General features: G+C 48.4%; 1 protein-coding gene and 1 long non-coding RNA gene across 2 annotated transcripts in view; both read right to left on the bottom strand.

Annotated features, from left to right (window-relative positions):
* The window catches only part of LOC115462321, a 30,046-nt gene extending 11,110 nt beyond the window's left edge, over nt 1–18,936 (bottom strand). Inside the window, exons 1-2 of the long non-coding RNA XR_003940814.1 lie at nt 18,875–18,936; nt 2,885–3,123 (exon numbers count right to left, since the gene is read on the bottom strand). This is a non-coding gene — a long non-coding RNA (uncharacterized LOC115462321). The remainder of the gene's footprint in view (nt 1–2,884; nt 3,124–18,874) is intronic.
* Nucleotides 1–23,329, bottom strand: part of ARL14EPL (ADP ribosylation factor like GTPase 14 effector protein like) — a 112,027-nt gene extending 88,698 nt beyond the window's left edge. The window contains exon 1 of the mRNA XM_030192325.1: nt 23,211–23,329. Coding sequence (XP_030048185.1) covers nt 23,211–23,311 — 101 coding nt within the window. The 5' untranslated portion in view covers nt 23,312–23,329. The remainder of the gene's footprint in view (nt 1–23,210) is intronic.
* Between the last annotated feature and the right edge of the window lie 2,505 nt (nt 23,330–25,834).

Raw genomic sequence — 25,834 nt, 5'->3', positions numbered from 1 at the left:
TTATGTTTATGGGATTATATGTGTTGTATTGGGATGAGATGATGAGACATTGTGTTTTTTTCTGCGTTAAGTTTTAATTGGAATGCATTTGCCCATGAGCCCATGATGTTCAAACTGAACTTGATTTGATTGGTGATTTCTGCCAGACCATGTTTGTAGGGTCATCAGCATATATGAATGGGTTAAGGCCTTGAATGGATAAGGACTTGGCTAAGACAAAGAAGGGCCAAAGACAGAAGTCGAGTATTGATCATGCTCCAAAGACTGCTGTAACCAACTTAAGGCATGCTTGGGCTGCATAAGAGCTACATATAGAGGTCTGTAGTGCTAATACAGAAACCTCAAAAGCAAGCTTCAAAGAAGCTTCAAGGCACCAATCCTGCATATCTTTCAATGCCACCCCACCCTCCACCAGGAGGAGTGGTCTTTTTGGTGACTGCCATCACTAGTGACATTTTTAGTGACTCATGCTCCACATACTGCAGCAGGACATGTTCATCCACTACTACCCTAGCTAAGATAATATTTAACCATCTCTCTGACCTCATGTGCAACTTTCTTCAAATCGATGACCTTACTTTCTAACTCTTCCTACTTTCTTAAATCATCTATATGTTACAACTTTGCCTTACCCTTCACTATCAATTATAATGTTCTATTACGTATTGTGTTGACATTGCTAGTAGTATACCATGCCATACTTTGTACTGCTGAATATTTTTACTGCTGTAATTGCCTAATGCTCATGCTTGATTTATTCTTACTATTGAGTGAATTCTTTCAAAAAGAGGCAGTAAGTAAATCCTAATAAATTTATTTTATTTATTGCATTTGTATCCCACATTTTCCCACCTATTTGCCGGCTCAATGTGGCTTACAGAGATCTGTTATGGCGTCGCCATTCCAGAGTAAAAGATACAATTGGTGTTACAAAAAAGATCAAGGATGACAAAAAGATCTAAGCAAACCGTTATAGAGGGATGACTTTCAGAATAAGGGTAGAGTGGTAAATTGTTATAATTAGGCTATGGATTCTCATGGTAGGCCTTGTTGAAGAGAGAGGTTTTCAGAGATTTACGAAAGTTAGTTATTTCATTAATTGTTTTCAAGTCTGTTGGTAGTTCATTCCACAGCTGCGTGCTCATGCAGGAAAAGCTGGTCGCATGTGTTAGTTTGTATTTTAGTCCTTTACAACTGGGGAAGTGTAGACTAAGAAATTTAAATAATAATAAAGGCCTCCATCTTAGGCAAGACAAGCTTCTAAGCCAGATCCATGCTGACCGGATATAAGCGAGACATTGCCCTGGCCACCTTAAGACCATCAGGGTCAGCCCACTGGGCCGACAAGTTCCTGGATAGCTTCATGCACAGGAAAAACCCTGGATTGCCGTCTTATGCTGGCCATCTTAGGGTTCACCGCAGCCTCGGCTTGTGTCTCCAGGTCCGCAATTTCAGGGCCTCCAAGGCACTAGCAATGAGCACAGGCAATTCTTCCCTGTGGAAGAGACGCACTGCAGCAGGGCCATCCAAATCCTCCTAGAATATCTCCCCTTCCTCAAGCTTGTCCACCTTAAACAGATGTAGAGCGTCTCCCACCAAGAAAGTCAACGAATGGGGGGGGGGGGGGGTACAGGCAAGAGCCATCGACCCCCCCTTCCGAGTCGGATACCAGCCGCCTCTCCTCTTGTGCACAGGGTCTATTGTAGGGGGTAACAAATCCTGCCCCAATTCCCCAGCAGGAAGCCCCTGGGGAAGACAGGCAGGCAAAGACTGAGGCTAAGGAAAGGTCCTCTTAATCAGATATGCCTGATGTATAAGGAGGACAAACTCAGGGGAAAACATATCAGAAGAAGAAGCCAACGCAGCCAAACTCCCCAGAGAGGTGTCACAGAAGATAGAGAACCCTCCATGCCAGCAGAGCCAACCTCCATCCCAGAATGGGAGGCCTCAGAAATCGCCATTCCCAAACAGGCGGGAAGCGCCTCTGTCAGCGCTTGCAAGATGGTGCATGCTCCCACAACCACTGAGAGGGAAACAGTCGGCTCTGCTGTTAACAGAAGTGCTCTCCCCTGCTGAGGGATCTGAGCAACCCACCAGACACACTCCCGCTGCGGCCTTCCGTTCACCTCAGCGAGACCACCATTTAACTACCTCTGCCGCCATGTGCCACACGCTCACCCCAGGTGGTAAGAAAAAGAACGGGGACTCACCCATGCGGTCAAAGTGCCTTCTCCATCTGGATACATCCAATCAGTGTCTAACTAATTAGGAACAGCTGAACAAATGCGGTTCTCATGTTATTTTATTTAATTTATTTCTAGTGTGAGGAAGGATACAAAACCAGTCAGCCAAGAAAACAATGAAAGGCAGGGGACAATGGGTTGAGGCAGAGACCCAGACAATGAGGTATGCTCCCAAGGCTGACACCTCCTTGTCAAATCGCTCCCAAGCAGCCCAGGAGGAGCCCCAGAAAAGCAGAATCCAGAAGGTGATAAAGAGCCGTCTACCACCTGCTGGAGATAAGAGATAGACTAAATGAAGGAGGAGCTATCCGTCTGGTACCACTGTCTTCAGTTTAGTGATCTCTATCTACACCTGCTGGTAGAGGGACACAACCCATCAGTTTCTGGATTCATCTGCTGCAAATGACAAGGAAAAAGAAAATTTCAATCATCTCTAGAACAATAATCCTCTATACAATGAATTCTCTTCCAGTATTTAAACCTTAATTTTTATCTTTTTTTTTTTAATTCAAACATTTAATCTTAAGACAGCTATTATGAACTATAATTTGTCAGGAAAGATCAGAATGTAAGAACTAGTATTTCTCTTTAACCATTTACTTGTTCAACTTTAAAATTATACTGTCATTTAAAGAACTGACCTTTTGTCTTTCAGGATCTGGAATCCTAAGGCACTTAGGGTCATCACCATTTAGGTAAAATTTTGTGTAATTCTGTTTTTTTCTTTGTCTCTCTATTTCTGTTTCTTTTTTTTTTTGTGCATTAGTCACTTATCTTTATACGTTCTTTCCTTTATAGGCTCCTCTTCTTTCTTGGCATTGGGACCCAAAGTTATCTTCATGCTTTCAGGTTCAGTTCTCCAACTCTTTCACCTACTATGCTGAATTTACAAAAGTTAAATAAGAGAAACTGTCTCCCTGTTATGCACAGTTTCCTATCTTTGTGTTCCTGTTTGTGGAAATTCTTACACAATGAACTCTAAATACAGTATTTGAGTACTGCTTTACCCTACTCTAAATACCTGATTCCCTACTCTAGAAGGGCTATTTCTGTAGATTTATTTCAACTTCCAATAGCTTATGCTAGACTCAACATTCACCACATTTTTTGCATACCTTCTTTTCAAACTGACCAAGAACATCCAGACACACACCAAAGGGTTCTTTTAGAATGCTGCGGTAAGCACTAATGTGTGCTTACTGCAGCAAAAAATTGCAGTAATTTTGGGATGCGAGTGTGCTACCCACGCACTAAAAAAATAAAAAATATAAAACTTTTTTTGGCACAGGGAGCATGTTTGGGGAGCGTAGAGTTGGTGTGTTCTGTGCTAATCGGTTAGTTCTGCTACACTGCTTAGCACTCACCAATTAGCGCATGCTTACAGCATGAGCCCTTACTGCCTACATAATGGGTGGCGGTAAGGGCTCACATACTAACAGCTATGTGCTAATGACAAATTTGTGCATAGCCATTAATTTAAAAAATATATATATAGAAAATTCAGCGGTAAAAATGGCATTAGCGCACAGGAAAGATCCATATAAGGGCACACTAAGGCCACTTGTTTCTGCTGTTTAGTAAAAAGGGTTCCTGTGTCATTCAGATGTTTTAGCCATCAATAGTTGTCAGAGCTCTAATGTAAATTCAGAGATAAAATTCTCAGTTCTGTTTCATTTCAGCTGTGCCACAATGTTTTCCAGCAGCAGTCAACATAAATTTCTGAATACTGCTGGAGTGCCTCACCCAGTTTAAACTCTGCACTAGGTTCAGGATTATTTTTATACAAAACAGCAAATGATTTACTATTTTTTGCCGAAAATGGATGTGCGGCAAAATAAAAATTGTCACACATCCATTTTGGGTCTGAGACTTTACCACCAGCCATTGACTTAGCAGTAAGGTCTCATGCGTTAACTGAGCAGTAAAGACCTACGCGCATAGAATGCCATTTGACGCACATCAGAAAATAAAAATTATTTTGAGGACGCATGTCAAAAATGAATTACACAAGGGCCAGGAGATAGCCGGGCGGTAACTCCAAATTGGCATCTGTTGGGCGCACATAGGCACCTACATGGCTTAGTAAAAGGGTCCCTAGCTCACCTTAGTAAACAGGGCCCTTATGGGCCAATGATCAGAAGCAAACGCAGGAACTAGAGGCTGTTGGCACCATACTAGTGCCTGCATTTGCTACCGCCCCATCATCAGAGCCCCCGAGCGCCTGAAACAATGCACACGAGCTCTGAATGCAACTAGCATGTGAATGCATGCAAAACAGGGCTCTAAGAGCAAGCAGCATGCAAATGAAATGCATGCTAAACTTATTCATCCCAAATGATCAGCGACCAGCGTGCCAAAGATTGGCTTGCTAGCCGCGACAAACCCTACGCCAGCTCAGAGCTGGTGTTAGGATTTGCAGACCATTAGGGAGGAATGGTGAGCCCTGTCCAGCATGCAATTGCATGCTAGCAGGCCCCCATTCCCCCCAATGCAGCAAACCCCCCCAGCGACAGGAGGCTAGAGGTCCAGCGGACCTCTGGAACCCCCAACCCCCCCCCCCGACACAGGTTCAGGAGGGGGCTGGAGATCCTCCCGCCCTCCGCTCCAGCATCAGTCAGATATCCCTGGTGGGCAGTGGGCCGCAGGTCAATCCCCCCCCCCCCCCCCACACTGGTGGTCTAGTGGCCCTTCCCCACCCCCCTACCTTTAGTTGAAGGAGGGAGGAAAGTGGCCTCCTTCCTCTTCCATTGGTGCCGCCTGGAAAATGGCGGCACTCAATCCAGTGCATCCTGGGATGCGCTGGGCAGGGCTTAGTTGGTGTCCTAGGATGCACTGGGCAGGGCTGGGTGCCACAACTTTCCAGGCACACCAATGGAAGAGGAAGGAGGCCACTTTCCTCCCTCCTCCAACTAAAAGGTAGGGGGGGTAGGGAAGGGCCACTAGACCATCAGTTGGGGGGGGGGGATTGACCCGCGGCTCACTGCCCACCAGGGACATCTGACTGATGCTGGGGCGGAGTTGGAGAGGATCTCCAGCCCCCTCCCGAACCTGTGTCGGGGGGTTGGGGGGGTCTGAAGGTCCGCTGGACCTCTAGCCTCCTGTCGCTGGGGGGGGGCTGCTGCATTGGGGGGAATGGGGGCCTGCTAGCATGCAATTGCAGCCTTGCAAATCTCTTCAATAGTGGCTGACTTCAAGTGGGCCACTGACGCTGCCATGGTTCGAACACTATGAGCCATGACATGACCCTCCAGAGTCAGCCCAGCTTGGGCATAAGTGAAGGAGATGCAATCTGCTAGCCAATTGGAAATAGTGCATTTCCCGACAGCGACTCCCTTCCTGTTGGGATCAAAAGAAACAAACATTTGGGTGGACTGTCTGAAGGGGCTTGTCCGCTCCACACAGAAGGCCAATGCTCTCTTGCAGTCCAATGTATGCAACTGACGTTCAGCAGGGCAGGTATGAGGACGGGGAAAGAATGTTGGCAAGACAATTGACTAGTTCAGATGGAACTCCGACACCACCTTCGGCAAGAACTTAGGGTGCATACGGAGGACTACGCTGTTATGATGAAATGTAGAATAAGGAGCATGAGCAACCAAGGCTTGAAATTCACTGACCCTATGAGCTGAAGTAACAGCCACCAAGAAAATTATCTTCCAGGTCAAGTACTTCAGATGGCAAGAATCCAGTGGCTCAAAAGGAGGTTTCATCAGCTGGGTGAGGACGACATTGAGATCCCATGACACTGGTGGAGGTTTGACAGGGGGCTTTGATAAAAGCAAACCTCTCATGAAGCGAACAATTAAAGGCTGTCCAGAGATAGGCTTACCCTCTACACGATAATGAAAAGCACTAATCGCACTAAGATGAACTCTTACGGAGTTGGTTTTAAGACCAGACTCTGACAAGTGTAGAAGGTATTCAAGCAGGTTCTGTGTGGGACAAGAACGAGGATCTAGGGCCTTGCTGTCACACCAGACGGCAAACCTCCTCCATTTAAAAGAATAACACCTCTTCATGGAAGCAAGACTCGGGAGACACCCTCAGAAAGACCTAAGGAGGCGAACTCTACGCTCTCAACATCCAGGCCGTGAGAGCCAGAGACTGGAGGTTAGGATGCAGAAGCACCCCCTCGTTCTGAGTAATGAGAGTTGGAAAACAGTCCAATCTCAACTGGTTCTTCAGAGGACAACTCCAGAAGAAGAGGGAACCAAATCTGACACGGCCAGAAAGGAGCAATCAGAATCATGGTTCCACAATCTTGCTTGAGTTTCAGCAAAGTCTTCCCCACCAGAGGTATGGGAGGATATGCGTACAGAAGGCCCTTCCCCCAATGCAGGAGAAAGGCATCCGATGCTAGCCTGTCGTGTGCCTGAAGTCTGGAAGAGAACTGAGGGACCTTGTGATTGATCTGAGTGGCAAAGAGATCCACTGAGGGGGTTCCCCACTCTCGGAAGATCTTGCGTACCACGCCCGAATTCAGCGACCACTCGTGAGGTTGCATAATCCTGCTCAACCTGTCGGCCAGACTGTTTACGCCTGCCAAATATGTGGCTTGAAGAAACATGCCGTGACGGCGAGCCCAAAGCCACATATGGACGGCTTCCCGACAGGGGGCGAGATCCGGTGCCCCCCTGCTTGTTGACGTAGTACATGGCAACCTGATTGTCGGTCTGAATTTGAATAATTTGATTGGACAGCCGATCTCTGAAAGCTTTTAGAGCGTTCCAGACCACTCACAACTCCAGGAGATTGATCTGAAGACCTGATTCCTGGAAGGACCAAGCTCCTTGAGTATGGAGCCCATTTACATACGCTCCCCACCCCAGGAGAGATGCATCCGTGGTCAGCACTTTTTGAGGCTGAGGAATTTGGAAGGGACGTCCCAAGATCAAATTGGATCGAACTGTCCACCACTGAAGGGAATTGTGAAATTCGGTGGACAGTTGGATCACATCCTCTAGATTCCCCACAGCTTGGAACCACTGAGAAGCTAGGGTTCATTGAGCAGATCTCTGTGAAGGCGTACCATGCCGAGCTGTGATCTGCTGAGACGCTCTGGCCCAGGAAACCAGGGACAGAAGGTTGTCTGCCCTCGCCTCGGGAAGATAGGCCCGAGCTGTCTGAGAGTCCAGCAGAGCTCCTATGAAATCTACTTGTTGAACTGGAAGGAGATGGGACTTTGGGTAATTTATAACAAGCTCGAGTAGCTCCAGAAGTTTAAGAGTCATCTGCATGGACTGCAGAGCTCCTGCTTCTGAGGTGTTCTTCACCAGCCAATCGTCGAGATAAGGGAGCACATGAACTCCCAGTCTGCGTAGTGACGCTGCAACAACTGCCAGACATTTTGTAAAGACTCTGGGTGCAGACACGAGACCAAGGGAAAGCACACAATACTGAAAGTGCTGTGTTCCCAGATGGAATCGAAGATACTTCCATTGAGCTGGAAGTATCGGGATGTGTGTATAAGCATCCTTTAAGTCCAGAGAACATAGACAATCATTTTTCTGAATTATGGGAAGAAGGGTGGCCATCCTGAACTTTTCTCGGACCAAATATTTGTTCAGGGCCCTCAGGTCTAGGATGGGACGCATCCCCCTTGTTTTCTTGTGCACAAGGAAGTACCTGGAATAGAACCCCAGCCCTTCTTGCCCTGGTGGTACGGGCTCGACCGCATTGACACTGAGAAGGGCGGAGAGTTCCTCTGCAAGCACCTGCCTGTGCTGGAAGCTGAAGGACTGAGCTCCCGGTGGACAATTTGGAAGTCTGGAGATCAAATTGAGGGCGTACCCTAACCGGACTATTTGAAGAACCCACTGGTCGGAGGTTATGAGAGACCACCTTTGGTGAAAAAAATTTAACCTCCCCCCAACCGGCAGATCGTCTGGCACAGGTACATTTATGGCGGCTATGTTCTACCACCTGCTCGACCTTCTCACCAAAAATATTATCCCCCCGGCAAGGAACATCCGCAAGCCGCTGCTGGGTCTGATTATCCAGGTCAGAGGCATGCAGCCATGAGAGTCTGCGCATCACTATACCTTGAGCAGCGGATCTGGATGCAACATCAAAAGAGTCGTAAGCACCCCTGGACAGGAATTTACGACACGCCTTCTGCTGCCTGACCACTTCCTGAAAAGGCCTGCCGTGCTCCGGAGGGAGCTTATCCACCAAGTCCGCCAGTTGCTTAACATTGTTCCACATGTGAATGCTCGTGTAGAGCTAGTAGGACTGAATTTTGGACACGAGCATAGAGGACTGGTAGGCCTTCCTCCCAAAAGAGTCCAAAGTCCTAGCTTCTCGCCCCGGGGTTGCCGAGGCGAAATCTCTAGTACTTCGGGCTCTTTTGAGAGCGGAATCCACAACCGCAGAGTCGTGAGGTAACTGCGCCCTCATCAACTCAGGTTCTCCATGGATCCAATACTGGGACTCCGCTTTCTTAGGGATGGTGGGATTAGATAATGGTTTCATCCAATTCCTCAGCAATGCCTCCTTAAGGACATTATGCAGAGGGGCAGTGGATGACTCCTTAGGTGGCGAAGGATAGTCAAGGACCTCGAGCATCTCAGTCCTGGGCTCATCCTTAGTTACCACAGGGAAGGGAATGCCTACAGACATTTCCCGGACAAAGGTGGAGAAGGAAAGACTCTCTGGCAGAGAAAGCTTCCTTTCAGGTGGAGTAGGATCAGAGGGAAGACCACAAGACTCTTCGAAAGAGAAATATCTGGTGTCTTCCCCTTCATCCTAGGAGGCATCCTCCTCGGTATCGGACAAGAGTTCTCGAACTACAGTCCGAAACCGGGCCCGTCTCGACGCCGAGGAAACGTCCCCTATGACGAGAAGTCAACTCCCATGCCAGCGGCGATGAAGCTCCCTCCAACGACGTCGACGGGGAGTCGACCTGGGTGGCACAGGCACAGAGCCAGCCGCCGCTTCCATCGACGGTACAGAGGGCGCAAGCACCCCCGGTACCGGAACAGACTGATGCAGCAGCCCTTCCAGAAGACCGAGAAGAATGGCTCGAATGTTCTCCTCCAGAGTCGCTGTCGAGGAAGGCTGTGGGGCCAGTACCAGAGTCGAAGTCAGAATCTGTGAAGGTCTGGGAGGCGGTACCGGGCTGTCTGAAGATCAATGCACTGACACCTCTTGTATGGAGGGTGAGCGCTCCTCCCAGTGTCAACACTTTCCGGGTGCTGAATCCTTCGACGCCCCAGAGCGCCCGGTACCGTGTCTCGAGGGAGACCAGTGCCGATGCTTCTTCGCCTTTGCTTGAAGCACGTCACCGGCACTCCTCGGTACCGACAAGGACGTGGAATCCACACGCCTCCTCGGGGTCGGGGTCCAACATCGGTCGGTCCCAGTGGGCCTGCCCAGCAGAAGCCTTCAAGACAGGTGGAGACCCACTCGATGGCTCACTACTCCCAGCTAAAGGTGAAGTTCGGACAGCCATTTCCTGCACTCCCGATGTCGATGCCATCCCCGGTGCCAATATCGACAACGACGACCTCGGTACCGCTGTCGACATCGAGGAATCAGTCGGAGCTCCGAAAAGACGGTCCTGAAGAGCTCTTCGACGCCTGTGTCTGCTTTTTCAAGCTCAGACACAACTTGCAAGCGTCTGGGCGATGGTCGGGCCCAAGGCACTGGATGCACCAGGAGTGCGGGTCAGTGCCCGAGATCGACCGCTGGCACCGGGCACACTTCTTGAAGGCTGTGGGAGGCTTCGATGACATCAGCGGAAAAATTGCGGCAGCGAAATCAAACGGCTCGATGGTACCAACCAAGGGCACAAAAAGGGAGAACCGCGGACGTGTGGCCCAAGAAGGCCGCAATGGAAATGAAAGAAAAACTTACCAAGGGGCAAAAACTAAGAAAGAATGAGGGTTTTTAACTAGAAATAAAAAGAGAACAAAAGCGACTTGAAACAAAAATAAAGCGATACAAAACTCGTGAAAGGCGCCTAAGTTTTTCCTGGGACCTGAGGGAGAGAGACCGACACGCTGCCACTCTCCACCGTGGAAAAGAAAAAACTGAGGTGGGAACGGACACGCGCGGGCGGGAAGATGGCCGCGCATGCGCGGTGCATCTGTCCCGCGCTCTACTGGCTGTTGCAAAGGTTTTGAAGATTTTGCTAGAAAATCTCCATTCCTGGGGCCGCCGACCCACATGTGAGAACAAGCAGCCTGCTTGTCCTCGGAGAACCTACTGTATCTGTATGTAATATGTAAACCACTTTGGTTGCATTACAGAAAGGCAGTATATCAAGGCTCTCAAACAAACTATACTGTAACCACCACAGAGCAGAGATTATTATTTTGTTTTGGTCAGCAATTGTTTCCTACTACAGTTTTCTATCAGTTCACTGTATCCAGGCTGGGATCTAGCACCATGAGCGCTGATTTCTCTCCATTTTACCACTTTCTCCCCCCATACATATTTTTTTGTTGGCTCACTGCAGTGGCCAACTAGATAACATGTAACCTGGCTCACTTTGGACCCTAATGGGCACAAGCCCCTACTTTGGCCATCAAGGTGTCATACTGTGTACACTTCTCCTCCCCATTTTTAGCCAGTTCAGGGAATGGAAGTCCCAACTCTGTATGAAATCTGAGTCAACCAGGGTGGCTTGGAGTTTGTTTTAGGTTATCGCCATCAAATTGTACACATTGCAGTGCTATAAAAATTTAAGTAAAAAGAGTAGCAGAAGTGGGGAGGGATTATAAAGTTATAAAAACTTTAAATAATATTCATCTTTAAAAACATAGGAATACAAAAAGCAAAACTTGGGGCCTCCTTATAATAAGTTTTTTAAAGATAGAAAGTAATACCTTATGACCTGTGCATGAAAATGGAATATCTACAGAGTGTTACTAGACAACTCTCCAGTACAAAGGTTAACTTAGAGATAGCTCTCTTCTTCTTATGAACCAGGCACATAAAAGCTTCTCAGACACGGTCCCAGGCTAGTTGTGAATTTTTGCAGTTATTCTGGAAGTCCAACCATATTTAACTGTAGAATGTTTGCACTGGTTAGCCCTTTGGTATTTTTTGCAGCAATATGCACGAAAAGGTAATCTATCTTGAATTCAAAGGGTTACCAGACGTTTGGCAGTATTTTTGTTGTTTGAGTAACCAAAGAATTAGATCTGGGATGTACAGGATGTTGTGTGTTTGGATATCAAAGATTACCAGGATACCAAAAGGGAAATTTAGAACAGATTTTTCAAAAACAAGAAAGACTTAGAGATATGGGATTTCTAATTTACTACAGACATAATTCAGAGACTTGTTTTCTTACCAGCCCTCTTCCATTTCATTTCATTTGTAAACAGTAATACATGATTCACTTGTGTATTCAGACATATTCTGCCTATTCCTGCATATTTTGTTCTAACTTGAAGTGTAAGCTGAATTAGTCAAATAAAACTATACATCTTGTTTGTTGTTTACTCACTTGTCTCCATACATTAGACTAGCACATCAACCACACTACTTCTTACATAAAAGGCTCCAAAATAAACAAAGCAGCCTAGGAGTGGTACCAAGATTGTCACCTGAATTAGTACAGAACTCGTGCTTAGCACACATCATCCCAGCACTTAACTTTAGACGATCTATTGAAAATGAACCCCTGCCGCCCAGATTCTGTATAATGTGCTTTGATTTAGGCCCCAAAATCGTTGCCGATTCTATAACACCACACATAACTTATTTGTGTTAACAAGCTAATTGGCATTGATGCCAGCACTTAAGCAATAATGAACACTAAGGTAAAATTATGTATAATCATACCTGATAATTTTCTTTCCATTAATCATAGCTGATCAATCCATAGACTGGTGGGTTGTGTCCATCTACCAGCAGGTGGAGATAGAGAGCAAACTTTTGCCTCCCTATATGTGGTCATGTGCTGCCGGAAACTCCTCAGTATGTCGATATCAAAGCTCCATCCGCAGGACTCAGCACTTAGAGAATTACACCCACGAAGGGACACTCTGCCCAGCTCACCACCGCCGAAACGGGGGAGGGGAATTAACCCAGCTCATCCCCACACAAGTGGGGGAGGGGAATCCGTCCAGCTCATCCCCGCGGAGCGGGGGAGGGACACCACACCCGCCGATGCGGGGGGATCTGGCTTATCCTGCAACCGCAACCGCGGGAGGAGCTGACTGACCCGAACACCGCCGAGGCGGGAGGGGTACAAAACTGCCCTACAGCCGCACGAAGCGGGAGGGAGTGCCGGCAGAATTATAAGTCTCAATCCAGCCCCGTAAAACGGAGGGGAGAGGAATGCAGCAGCTCACTGTAACACAAACTCGTCTTAACTCTTGAAGAATCCAAGTGAAAAAACTTGAACACGAAGTCTTTCTGAAGTAACTGAAGAGTAAACTTGAACCTGAAATGCAACCAGAATAAAACAATACAGATATCTGGGAGGGGCTATGGATTGATCAGCTATGATTAATGGAAAGAAAATTATCAGGTATGATTATACATAATTTTACCTTCCATTTCTTCAAGCTGATCAATCCATAGACTGGTGGGATGTACCGAAGCAGTACTCACCCAGGGCGGGACATTGACATCCCTGACCTCAACACTGAAGCTCCAAACCGGGCCTCCGCCCGAGCAGCCACAGTCAAGCGGTAATGCTTGGAGAATGTATGGGCCGAAGCCCAAGTTGCCGCCTTGCATATCTCCTCCAAGGAGACGGAACCGGCCTCTGCCATCGAGGCCGCCTGAGCTCTTGTGGAGTGAGCCTTCAGCTGGATAGGCGGCACCTTCCCTGCGGCCACATAAGCCGCTGCAATGGCTTCCTTGACCCATCTTGCCACTGTAGGCTTAGCAGCCTGCAGACCCCTACGAGGACCTGCAAACAGGACAAACAGATGATCCGATTTCCGGAAATCATTGGTCACTTCCAAGTATCTGATGATGACTCGTCTCACATCCAGATATTTAAGAGCAGAGTACTCCTCTGGGTAGTCCTCCCTACGAAAGGAAGGGAGACAGAGCTGCTGATTCACATGGAAGCGAGAAACAATCTTGGGCAGAAAGGAAGGCACTGTGCGAATAGTCACTCCTGCCTCAGTGAACTGCAGAAAAGGCTCTCGACATGAGAGCGCCTGGAGCTCGGAAACTCTTCTGGCTGAAGTGATAGCCACCAAAAAGACTGCTTTCAACGTCAGGTCTTTCAGAGATGCCCTCGACAAGGGTTCAAACGGCGGCTTCTGCAATGCTCTTAGCACCAGGTTGAGATTCCACGCAGGCACCACTGAGTGCAGAGGAGGGCGCAGGTGATTAACTCCCTTGAGAAAGCGCACCACATCTGGCTGGGAAGCCAGGGAAGCACCCTTCAGGCGGCCCCTGAAGCAAGCCAGAGCCGCTACCTGGACCTTAAGGGAACTGAGCGACAGGCCTTTGTCCAGACCTTCTTGCAGGAACGCCAACACTGAAGAAATTGGAGCAGTGAAGGGAGAAAGTGAGCCTGCTTCACACCACGCTGCAAAGATACGCCAAACCCTGGCGTAAGCAGTAGAAGTAGAGCGTTTCCTCGCTCTCAGCATAGTGGCGATGACCGTGTCTGAGAAGCCCTTCTTCCTCAGACGCTGCCGCTCAATAGCCAGGCCGTAAGACCAAAGGGGGAGGGATCCTCCATCACCACGGGACCCTGATGTAACAGGCCCTGCTCCACTGGCAGCCGCAGAGGATCGTCGATTGAGAGCCTGATCAAGTCCGCATACCAGGGACGTCTGGGCCAATCCGGACCCACCAGGATTATCCTGCCGGGATGTCTTGCCACCCGGTCTAGGACCCTGCCCAACATGGGCCAGGGTGGGAACACATAGAGAAGCTCTTGTGTCGGCCATTGTTGGAGAAGAGCATCTACTCCCAGGGATCGAGGGTCCCGTCCTCTGCTGAAGAAGCGCGGCACTTGGCAATTGGCCGATGACGCCATCAGATCTAGGCTCGGCTGGCCCCAGCGCTTCGTGATGTCCAAGAACGCCTGAGCAGATAGCTGCCACTCTCCGGGCTCCAAGGTATGGCGACTGAGAAAGTCCGCCTTGACATTCATGACTCCGGCAATGTGGGCCGCTGACAGCTGTACCAGGTTCGCTTCCGCCCACTGGCATAGACTCATAGCCTCCTTGGCTAGAGGGGCGCTCTTGGTACCTCCCTGGCGGTTGACATAGGCCACAGCCGTGGCATTGTCCGACAGTACCCGTACAGGCTTCAGCACCAGTACCGGGATGAACTCCAAAAGCGCCAACCGAATGGCTCTGAGTTCCAGGAGGTTGATAGACCACTTCGCCTCTGCAGGAGACCAGAGCCCCTGCGCCGTCCTTCCCAAGCAGTGGGCTCCCCAGCCCGACAATGAGGCGTCCGTCGTGACGACAATCCACTCTGGGGTCACCAGAGGCATTCCTGCAGACAACTTGTCTGTCTGCATCCACCAGCTCAGCGCCTTGCGCACTGCTGGATCCAAGGGAAGACGCACCGCATAATCCTCCGACATCGGAGTCCAGCGCTGCAGCAGAGAGTGTTGGAGTGGTCTCATATGAGCCCTGGCCCAGGGCACTACTTCCATCGTGGCCGTCATAGAGCCCAACAGCTGCACATAGTCCCAAGCCCGAAGAGGAGAGGCTACCAGGAACTGGTCCACCTGAGCCTGAAGCTTGACAATCCGATTGTCCGGCAGGAACACTCTGCCCACTTGGGTGTCGAATCGAACTCCCAAATACTCCAGGGACTGAGTCGGGCGCAGCTGGCTCTTCTCCCAGTTGATGATCCATCCCAGGGAGCTCAAAAGAGCAACTACCCGGTCCACAGCTTTGCCGCACTCTGCATAAGAGGGGGCTCGGATCAACCAGTCGTCCAGATAAGGATGGACTTGTACTCCTTCCTTTCGCAGGAAGGCCGCTATGACCACCATTACTTTGGAAAAGGTCCGCGGAGCAGTAGCCAACCCGAACGGGAGGGCTCTGAACTGGAAGTGTCGGCCCAGGACTGCAAAACGCAGAAAGCGTTGATGAGGAGGCCAGATGGGAATATGCAGGTACGCTTCCTTGATGTCCAAGGAAGCCAGGTACTCCCCTGCCTTCACTGCCGCTATAACAGAGCGGAGAGTCTCCATGCGAAAGTGCCGCACTTTCAAGGCCCGATTGACCCCTTTGAGGTCGAGGATAGGCCGGACAGAACCTCCTTTCTTTGGTACCACAAAGTAAATGGAGTAACGCCCCTTGCCAAGCTGACTTTCTGGCACCGGAACGACCGCACCCAGGCGGATCAGATTGTCCAAAGTCTGCTGCACTGCCACAGCTTTGACCGGAGACTTGCAGGGAGAGAGTACAAACCCGTCTCTTAAGGGTCGGCAGAACTCTAGCTTGTAGCCGTCTCTGATGACTTCCAGCACCCAAGCGTCTGAAGTTATTGTGGTCCACTCGCCCAGAAACGAGGACAGCCGTCCTCCAATCTGCACTGGGGCGTGGACCAAGACCCCGTCATTGGGTACGAGACCCTGGGGGAGGACCGGAGGGAGCACCTCCGGGACGGCGGTCTCTGCGAAAGGAACGCTGCTTGGGGGAGAAATGCCTCTTAAAGGAAGAGGGGGCAGAAGAACCCGACCTGCCCGGGCGGTACCGACGGGCTTCCTGAAACCGTCCTCTGGAGGTACCGGGACGAGCACTAGCCCGAGCCCTGACCTCTGGTAACTTCTTGCCCTTAGACGTGCCGAGATCGGTCACGATTTTGTCCAGCTCGACCCCAAAGAGCAGCTTGCCTTTAAAAGGCAACCTAGCCAGGCGGGATTTAGAGGCGTGGTCAGCAGACCAATGTTTCAGCCAAAGCCACCGCCGCGCAGAGACTGTCTGAGCCATGCCTTTAGCTGAGGCTCTCAAGACATCATACAGCAAGTCTGCCAAATAGGCTAAGCCCGATTCCAGGGCTGGCCAATCATCCCTCAAGGAATGATCCGAGGGGGAAGCCCGCTGCACCATAGTCAGGCACGCCCTGGCCACATAGGAGCCGCAAACTGAGGCCTGCAAACTTAAAGCAGCCGCCTCAAAGGACGACCTTAAGGCCGCCTCCAATCTCCTGTCTTGGGCGTCCTTTAGGGCCGTGCCACCTTCCACCGGCAATGCCGTTTTCTTAGTCACCGCAGTGATTAAAGAATCCACGGTAGGCCACAGATAGGCCTCACGTTCACTCACAGCCAAAGGATAGAGGCGGGACATAGCCCTAGCCACTTTAAGGCTCGCTTCTGGGACATCCCATTGAGCCGAAATTAAGGTGTGCATGGCATCATGCACGTGGAAGGTTCTAGGCGGGCGCTTCGTCCCCAGCATAATGGCAGAGCCAACAGGGGCTGAGGGAGAGACGTCCTCCGGAGAGGAAATCTTCAAAGTGTCCATGGCCTGTAACAACAGGTTGGGCAAATCCTCTGGGCGAAAAAGCCGCGCTGCAGAGGGGTCATCCGCTCCATCCGAGCGGGGATCCGTCTCCTCCAAGGAATCCGCAAAGGACCGTTGGGAGACCTCAGACACGCTGCCCTCATCTACATCGGAGGAGACAAATTCCTCCAAGGCCTGGGAATCAACCCGAGGGCGTTTACCTCTGGGAACCTCAACCTCTTTACCAGACGAGGGAGCGGGGGCAGCGTTGTGCATGAGGAAGGCCTGATGCAGCAGCAAAACAAACTCGGGGGAGAAACCCCCCAGACTGTGCACTTCCGCAGCCTGGGCAACAGCCCTAGGCGCACTCTCAACCGGCGCTCGCAACAGCGGGGGAGAGGCCTGCTGCGCATCCAAAATGGCGTCCGGCGCGAAACTCCGCGAAGGAGCCGCGCGGGAAGAACGGCTCTTAACTTTAGCCGCTTCTGTGCCGTCGCCCAAATTAAGGGCGTTCATGGCATTAATGTCTCCAACCTCAAGGGCGGCCCAAGAAGAAGCCGTCCGAGCCGCGTGGCCGGCCAAAATGGCGGAGGCGAGGAGCGGGGGATGGGCGTTTATGGCGGGAAAAACCGCCACGCCGGAGGAAGGACCGGGACATTCATCGGTCACGAAACTGCCACCCAACAAGGGCGAATCAGGCTTTAAGACCCCCGCATCCCCTCTAGAAGCGCTCAAGCGACCCGGGGAGCGACCCTTTGCGCCCTCGCCCTCCGACGCCATGTGCCACGAGGAGAAGAATCGGGGAACCCCCGCCCGCTATAAAAAGGTAAAATTACCTGCTGTCCGCTCCGAGTTGTAACGACCTGGTGTCCCAGTGAGTAGCTGCAATAGACGCTTAAATAAACGTCGAAATAAACGCCTTTAAAGACGTTTAAAATTTTTTTTTTTTTTTTTTTTTTTAACGGAGCCAGCGGGAGGGGGGAGAAAAGGAGGGACCTGGCACCACCAGGTTTGCACTTGCTCAAAAGAGCCCTCAACCCCAGGCACTCAACAAAACCTAAAAATTAGGCTTGGAGGCCTAGCCAGAGCTGCTGCTGTGTGTGACCACCACCTGCTGAGATAGAGAACATACTGAGGAGTTTCCGGCAGCACATGACCACATATAGGGAGGCAAAAGTTTGCTCTCTATCTCCACCTGCTGGTAGATGGACACAACCCACCAGTCTATGGATTGATCAGCTTGATGATATGGAATTGGCAATTATCAGAGAATGGTGGATACTTGGAATACCCTCCCACGTGAGGTGGTGGAGATGAAAACTGTAACGGAATTAAAAAATGCGTGGGATAAACAAAGGAATCCTGTTCAGAAGGAAAGGTTCCTCAGAAGCTTAGCGGAGATTGGGTGGCAGAGCCGGTGGCTGGGAGGCGGGGCTAGTACTGGGCAAACTTCTACGGTCTGTGCCCTGAAAATGGTAGATACAGATCAAGGTCAGGTATACATATAAGGTAACGCATATGAGTTTATCTTGTTGGGCAGACTGGATGGACAATACAGGTCTTTTTCTGCTGTCACCTACTATGTTACTTGTTCAGAAAAATAATTGGTCTACTGCTAACGAGAGGCCACTCAAAGTGTTGAATGAAAGACAAAGAATGGTGGTAACCAGAGTTCATACACAAGAAAGAGAGTACCAAAGGAATCTGTACTGGCACAGTTCTGTTCTGGAGTGGGGCTTTTTGAAGATCATGATAGGATTGCCAAAGGAACAGACATCACTCATATAAAAAAAGGAAACAGAATGGCAAGCTATCTAAAAAGGCTTGAGGTCTACTGATTGGCAGATAAGTTTCAATATAAAAAAAAGGTGGAGCTTCATTCGTTTATGATGCAGAAATCACAGGACAAAAACAGTTCCCAGTGGGAAATGAGATACTAATATGCACCAATCATGAGACATATCTGATGACTTCAGTGTAATAAACAGTGCAAACAAGAACATGGCCAAGGATCAGATGAATACCAGATTGCATAAGTAAAGGCATAACTAATATAAAATTTGAGGAGATACTGCTTCTACACAGGTCATTGATGAGGCCTCATCTGAAACTGTATCCAGTTCTGGAGACCATACCTCTACAAAGAGAGAAAAAGAATAGAGGATGTTCAGAGAAGTGCTAGCAGAACGGTATACAGTCTGCATTAAAAGTCTTGAGAGTTAAGGATGTAAATATGTTTACCCTGGAGAAGAGATACAGGTGGATATTAGCCATCAGCAGCTTCCCACAAATTCCAGGTGGCTTCTCTCTGAAACAATGCCAAGTGTTGAGATGAGCATTAGCAATGAATCTGAGACGGTCTCCAACATAACCTGACATATACAATCAGATGCACGTATTAGCTTGGGAACAACTAAGCCAGTCGAGTACTGGCCACTTTTCAGAACAAGGGCCCATTCTCTGGCAATTCCATTCTGGTTATCTTTTGAGGATTAAGAAATTCATAGCTAGAAGTCTGAAATAATCTGGTGCCAAGGACAACCCAGGAGAAAAACTACATTTCCAACAGAGATCTTGGTGTGAGTTAAGGTACAAATGATTGGTAAAGGGAAAAATTAATTATTTCATTTTGTAGTACATAGTTCCAGACAACAGACAAGCTACGTAAGATTTTTCTCCTCAGCGAGGGAGAGCAGGAAAAACACCTGTCTAGCCTGGCCTAGCTTGAAACCTCCACTTGTAACATGGTAATATAGTACATAATAGTAAATCAAGCTCAAAACAGCCCAGCCAGTCTACCTTCATTTAAGGTTGCAATTGCCGTACTTTATAGGGTACACCTCCTCTCATTTCTTTAAGGTTCAGTCTTTTTAGATATGCAAAATTTTATTTCACTGCCATTTTGAGCCGAATTTCCATCTTCTTGCCCTTTAGGAATCCTGTGTGTATCCCATGCCTTTTTGTATTCCATCACCATTTTTGTTTTGACCACTTCCTCCATAAGGCATCCACACCTATTCCATGAAAAAGGTTTCCCTGATTTCAATCCCGAGTCTGCCACCTTGTAGCCTCCTATCATGATCTCTAGGTCAACAGCTTCCATTCCCTTTGGAAAAGGATTGTTTGTACATTACTATCTTACAAATATTTAAACAGTATCATCCTCTATGAGGGTATACATATTTTAATTCTCATGTTTCTTCTTATGTGTCTGCTTAGTGCAGACCAGCACCATTTTGATGTTTTGCTCTGGACTGCCTTCAATCCGTTTATATCCTTACTGAGATTAAATACTGCATTCCATTTCAAAGGCCATATCAATGACCTGTACAGGGATATTATAACTTCCATTTTTCTGCTAGTTATGCCTCTATGCAGTTTAGCTACCCTCTTGCCTCATTGTTTTGTTATCTTGAGATCTTCAGGTACAATCACCCAAAACTCTTCACCCTGATCCATGCACATCATATACAGCTCCTTTGGATTTCTATACCCCCAGATGCATCACTCAGCATTTCTTTAGATTAAGCTCAACTGCCAAGCAATCAACCAGTTTTCACACACTGCTTCTCATGTTGTCTACCCCCTCAAGGGTGCATCCCAGTGGTTCCCACACCTGGTCCTGGAGGTACCCCAGTCAGTCAGGTTTTCAGGATATCCACAATATTTATGAGAGAGATTTGCATGCACATCTCTTTCATGAATATTCATTGAGGACATCCTGAACACCTGACTGGCTGGGGTACCTCCAGAACCAGGTTTGGGAACCACTTGTGTATACTCATTGCATATCTTCATGCCATCCAGAAAAAGGCAAATATCACATGTCACAAGTGTAAGGGTTAAAGGAAGCATTTCTTTTATATTTGATCTGGCACAGGGAAAATGTATTCTCTTGTCTATAGTTTTTGCATCCCTTCAAATATTGCACATACAGACCTACCAGCTAAGGGCCATTACGAGCATAGTACATGGATGTCTAGGAAAGTGGCCTATGATTGTAATAGTTTTAAATCAAATTTAGAAGAGCTAACCACACATATATGCACATGTAGATTTGGGCAAGACATCACATTTGCAATGTATTTCCTTGGTATGCTGTATTTCAGATTTCTTGATTGGTGAGTCACCAAAAGGAAAAGAAAGGCATTAAAAAAATTTAGTTTACCAGGTTAATTAGAGACAGGCTTAGAACTACCAACTGCCTAGTTTTAGACCAGTCTGATTTTTCAACCGTTTACACAGTGTCCAGACATATGTGTAGCTGGACATTTTAAAGTCCAGTCAAACAAGGTTTGCTTAAGAGTGAGCCAATCAACTGCTTGTTTTCTTCACGTGGCTAGCACAGCCATAAATGTGTAAGAAGGGGTCCATGAGCAGTTTATTACAGGCATGCTGCACTAAAAAAAAAATAATTTTGTGCATCTGAATCATTTGCTTTGAGCTGCCACTTCTGCCTCCATGTGTTTAGAATTTGAGCACAGCAGTGGAGTGCTTTGGGTGTTCCTTGGGCCATGGTGGATCAGTGGATGCATACCTCTCTGAAGCATGAGTTAATGTTATCCCTGGAGCTAGAAGACCCAACTTGCCTGCATATCATCACGGCCTAACTCTTGAAAAGATGTTTTGGCAGGAACCGTTAGTATTAAAAGTTCATAACTCTGTGAATGTGACTGGTAAAGTATCACCCTGAAGATATAGGGTGAGATTCAGTGGCAGCAGAAGCCAAATAGGCTACAGTCAATTCAGGCCTATAACCAACTACACAGATCCATAAAGTGTCCGTAGGAGCACAAGTGATTTCTGTAATTGTGCCTCAGAATATTACCCTAAAAGCAGAGATGTAGCTGGGGGGGGGGGGGGGGGGTGGCAGGGTGCAACCCAAAGGGATTTTGCATGAAATGGCGCCTATGTGGATTGGTCCTTCAGTCTCATACTGGCACCTATTTTAGAAAAGGTCTGCTCCCCCTGACGACAAAACCTAGCTATGCTTGTGCCTGGAAAAAATCTGTAACGCCACGACAATTGTCTTGTTTGTGGATTTATTATTTTTATTTTTTTGTTACATTTGTATCCCGCGCTTTCCCACTCATGGCAGGTTCAATGTGGCTTACATGGGGCAATAGATGGTTAAGTGACTTGCCCAGAGTCACAAGGAGCTGCCTGTGCCTGAAGTGGGAATTGAACTCAGTTCCTCAGGACCAAAGTCCACCACCCTAACCACTAGGCCACTCCTCTTCACTGTAGATATAGCCGTGGTGGAGTTACTAAGTCTCAAATAAACTCTCCAGATGTATGGGGCAACCCATCTGCTAGCATAGTAGCCCTGGAAGGCCAAATGGCATTTACTACTATCAAAGCAGGCTTAACCCTTTGGTGGATCCTAGGCAAACAAGCATACATTAGGCTTCCCACCATAAACAAATACATTTATAAATCCCACATACATGGGCACACCCTTCATCCTCCCAGTCCCCTGACAAATGACCTTCATCATCTCCCTCCACAAGCCAAAGTCTGCAAGCAGCAATTGATACCTGCTGCTGGTTCCACCTCTGCAAGAGATGCCAACTAATCTCACGAGACCCTGCATGATTTTGACTGTTGTAACCACTCAGAAATATCCCCCTCCCTCTCATCCCCACCACTGGTCCTCAAGTACAAAATTCTCCCCCCCCCCCCCACACCCCCAGTCTAAAGGAGTATCCAACTATGACATGTGGATAACAATATGGGATAGACTAAAGGCCTGATTTTCCCCACTACTTACAAAGCGTGATAGTTCAATGTTTCTCAATGAAATCAATCTGAATTAAGAACCACAAGTCCATGTTAACAGGCCAAAATGAAACCAACTCTGTCTGCCCCTCTTTACCTGGAGCCATATGGGAGGCCTATGCCATCATTCATTAACACAACAAGAATGAAACCTATCACTCTCAGAACTATTTCCTACAAGCTATAACGAATCAGGGCCCTAACCATGGGTGAGCCATGGTCTCTCCACTTTAGTCACTGGTCAGGAATAGAATGTGCCAGAGGACAACTGGATGCAATGTCCACATCCATATTGCCTAGTGTCCATAGGATGATTCATTGCTGTTGCATAGCCATCTATGAATATTTTACCCCTTTATAAATAAGAAAATGGAACAACATATATTTCCCAATGTCAATATTGAGAGCAAAGCTTCGTGTGTCAAGTCCTTGAGAGCCAAAGTCAGACACAATACTACTACTTGACATTTCTAAAGCGCTACTAGGGTTACGCAGCGCTGTACAATTTAACATAGAAGGACATAAAACTAAAACAATGCACTACAGGTACATAATTGTCTAAGGCCGCAACAATCATAAATTGAAGGCACGTTTATCTTTCCGAAATACAAGCATCAGAATTGCTGGGATAAATATCCTTATGTTTATGTATAAAAATACCAAATACCTTCATTCTCAACCAGAGCATTACTTGCATACAAAACGCTGAAAAACTGTCACCTACTCAGTGAAGCAGTAACTAACCCGACCTTCCCTGCTACGTTACCCCTCCCGGCCCGACATTATCTACGCGCCTCACCGCGCGCGCAGCCTCCCAGTCCGCACTGGAGGCCGAGAGCCCTTGTTCTTCCTCGGTACCGCACTTTGCTGCGAGCTCCGGGGAAAATTCCAGACAGGCATGAGGGCTGAAAGATGTAAGACTAGTGAACGCTTGAGCTTCCAAAACATTGCAGGGGAGAATCTCTATTATTACGTCACAACAAAGAACAGCTGTTTCTCCCCACACCCCAAGAGCCGCGCCCGAAGACTTCGGCGTAGTTGGAGGCAGCCATATTTTTTTGCACGAGCTCTTGAAAGGAGGGAACAGCTTGTTTCCCGGACCGTGACTGAGGCGTTCAGATTGTTTGTAGTCCGAAATGACGTTGAGCTTCCAAAACACTGCAGGGGAGAATCCCTAATGTTACGTCACAAAGAAGAACAGCGTTCTCTCTCCCCACTCTTATAAGAGCCGGCCCGTGCCCAAAGACGTCGGCGAGGCGTTCGAGGTGGCCTTATTTTGCACGAGCTCTTGAAAGGCGGGAAGAGCTTGTTTCCCGGACTGCGAGGCGTTCAGATTGTTTTGTGGTCCAGTTGAGCGTGTTTATATTCCTATGGTATTCTTATGTGAGCCTGTTCTCATTATAGACCTGCTTTCTCTCCGGGCCTTCTCGTGTTTATCGTCCAATTGATTCGTTTTCTCAATTCACCTGTTCTTTTGTTAGGAGCCTTCTTATTCCAAATATTTTATTAATTTCCAAGAATACAAATAACAGGAAAAAGATGGAAAAACATAGGAAGCAATAAACATAACAGATGGGAAAGGAAAAAAGAGAAAGGAAAGAAGAGAAAAAAGGAGGGGAAAGCATCCAGGTGTTTAACAAATAAGTCCTGCCTTCTTAAGTGTTAGCAGTGCTTAGTGATCAGAAGAGATCACCTGCAGCTAATTTTCTGGAGACTTGGCTGCCTTAAATACAAATCTGCAAAAGTGCCTGAATGCTCAGTGTCCAAGATTTCAGCAGGAACTAGATTCCAATAGCAGGATTTTTTTTACAGCTCTTTGTACAGTCCCAAATCGTACTTAAAGATCCATACCTTTTGCTTTGTGGCAGAAGTTAAATACAACACTGGTTAATTAATTAATTTATTTATTTGTTGCATTTGTATCCCACATTTTCCCACCTATTTGCAGGCTCAATGTGGCTTACAATATTCTGGCAATATTAATGGCATTTGTATTACTTTTGTTTTATCAGTATTACCCGAATGTTGTATGTTTTTTGTTCTTTGTCTTTTGGATCGTTAATAAAGATATTTTCTACAAAAAAAATATTAAAAGAGACGTTCCATATCATCAAGCTGATCAATCCATAGACTGGTGGGTTGTGTCCATCTACCAGCAGGTGGAGATAGAGAGCAAACTTTTGCCTCCCTATATGTGGTCATGTGCTGCCGGAAACTCCTCAGTATGTTCTCTATCTCAGCAGGTGGTGGTCACACACAGCAGCAGCTCTGGCTAGGCCTCCAAGCCTAATCCTTAGGTTTTGTTGAGGCCTGGGGTTGAGGGCTCTTTTGAGCAAGTGCAAACCTGGTGGTGCCAGGTCCCTCCTTTTCTCCCCCCTCCCGCTGGCTCCGTTTAAAAAAAAAAAAAAAATTTTAAACGTCTTTAAAGGCGTTTAATTCGACGTTTCTTTAAACGTTCATTGCAGCTACTCACTGGGACACCAGTTCGTTACAGCTCGGAGCGGCAAGCAGGTAATTTTACCTTTTTATAGCGGGCAGGGGGTTCCCCGATTCTTCTCCTCGTGGCATATGGCGTCGGAGGGCGAGGGCGCAAAGGGTCGCTCCCCGGATCGCTGGAGCGCTTCTAGAGGGGATGCGGGGGTTTTACAACCTGATTCGCCCTTGATGGGTGACAGTTTAGTGACCGATGAATGTCCCGGTCGTTCCTCCGGCGTGGCGGTTTTTTCCCGCCATAAACGCCCATCCCCCGCTCCTCGCCTCCGCCATCTTGGCCGGCCACGCGGCTCGGACGGCTTCTTCGTGGGCCGCCCTTGAGGTTGGAGACAATGCCATGAACGCCCTTAATTTGGGCGACGGCACAAGCGGCTAAAGTTAAGCGCCGTTCTTCCCGCGCGGCTCCTTCGCGGTGTTTCGCGCCGGACGCCATTTTGGATGCGCAGCATGTCTCTCCCCCGCTATTGCGAGCGCCGGTTGAGAGTGCGTCTAGGGCTGTTGCCCAGGCTGCGGAAGTGCACAGTCTGGGGGGTTTCTCCCCCGAGTTTGTTTTGCTGCTGCATCAGGCTTTCCTCATGCAAAACGCTGCCCCTGCTCCCTCTTCTGATAAAGAGGTTGAGGTTCCCAGAGGTAAACACCCTCGGGTTGATTTCCAGGCCTTGGAGGACTTTGTCTCCTCCGATGTAGATGAGGGCAGCGTGTCTGAGGTCTCCCAACGGTCCTTTGCGGATTCCTTGGAGGAGATAGATCCCCGCTCGGATGGAGCGGATGACCCCTCTGCAGCGCGGCTTTTTAGCCCAGAGGATTTGCCCAACCTGTTTTTACAGGCCATGGACACTTTGAAGATTTCCTCTCCGGAGGACGTCTCTCCCTCAGCCCCTGTTGGCTCTGCCATTATGCTGGGGACGAAGCGCCCGCCTAGATCCTTCC

The sequence above is a fragment of the Microcaecilia unicolor genome, chromosome 2 (assembly GCF_901765095.1).
Source record: "Microcaecilia unicolor chromosome 2, aMicUni1.1, whole genome shotgun sequence".
Lineage (NCBI taxonomy): Eukaryota > Metazoa > Chordata > Amphibia > Gymnophiona > Siphonopidae > Microcaecilia > Microcaecilia unicolor.
This window is presented reverse-complemented; position numbering and strand designations above follow the sequence as displayed.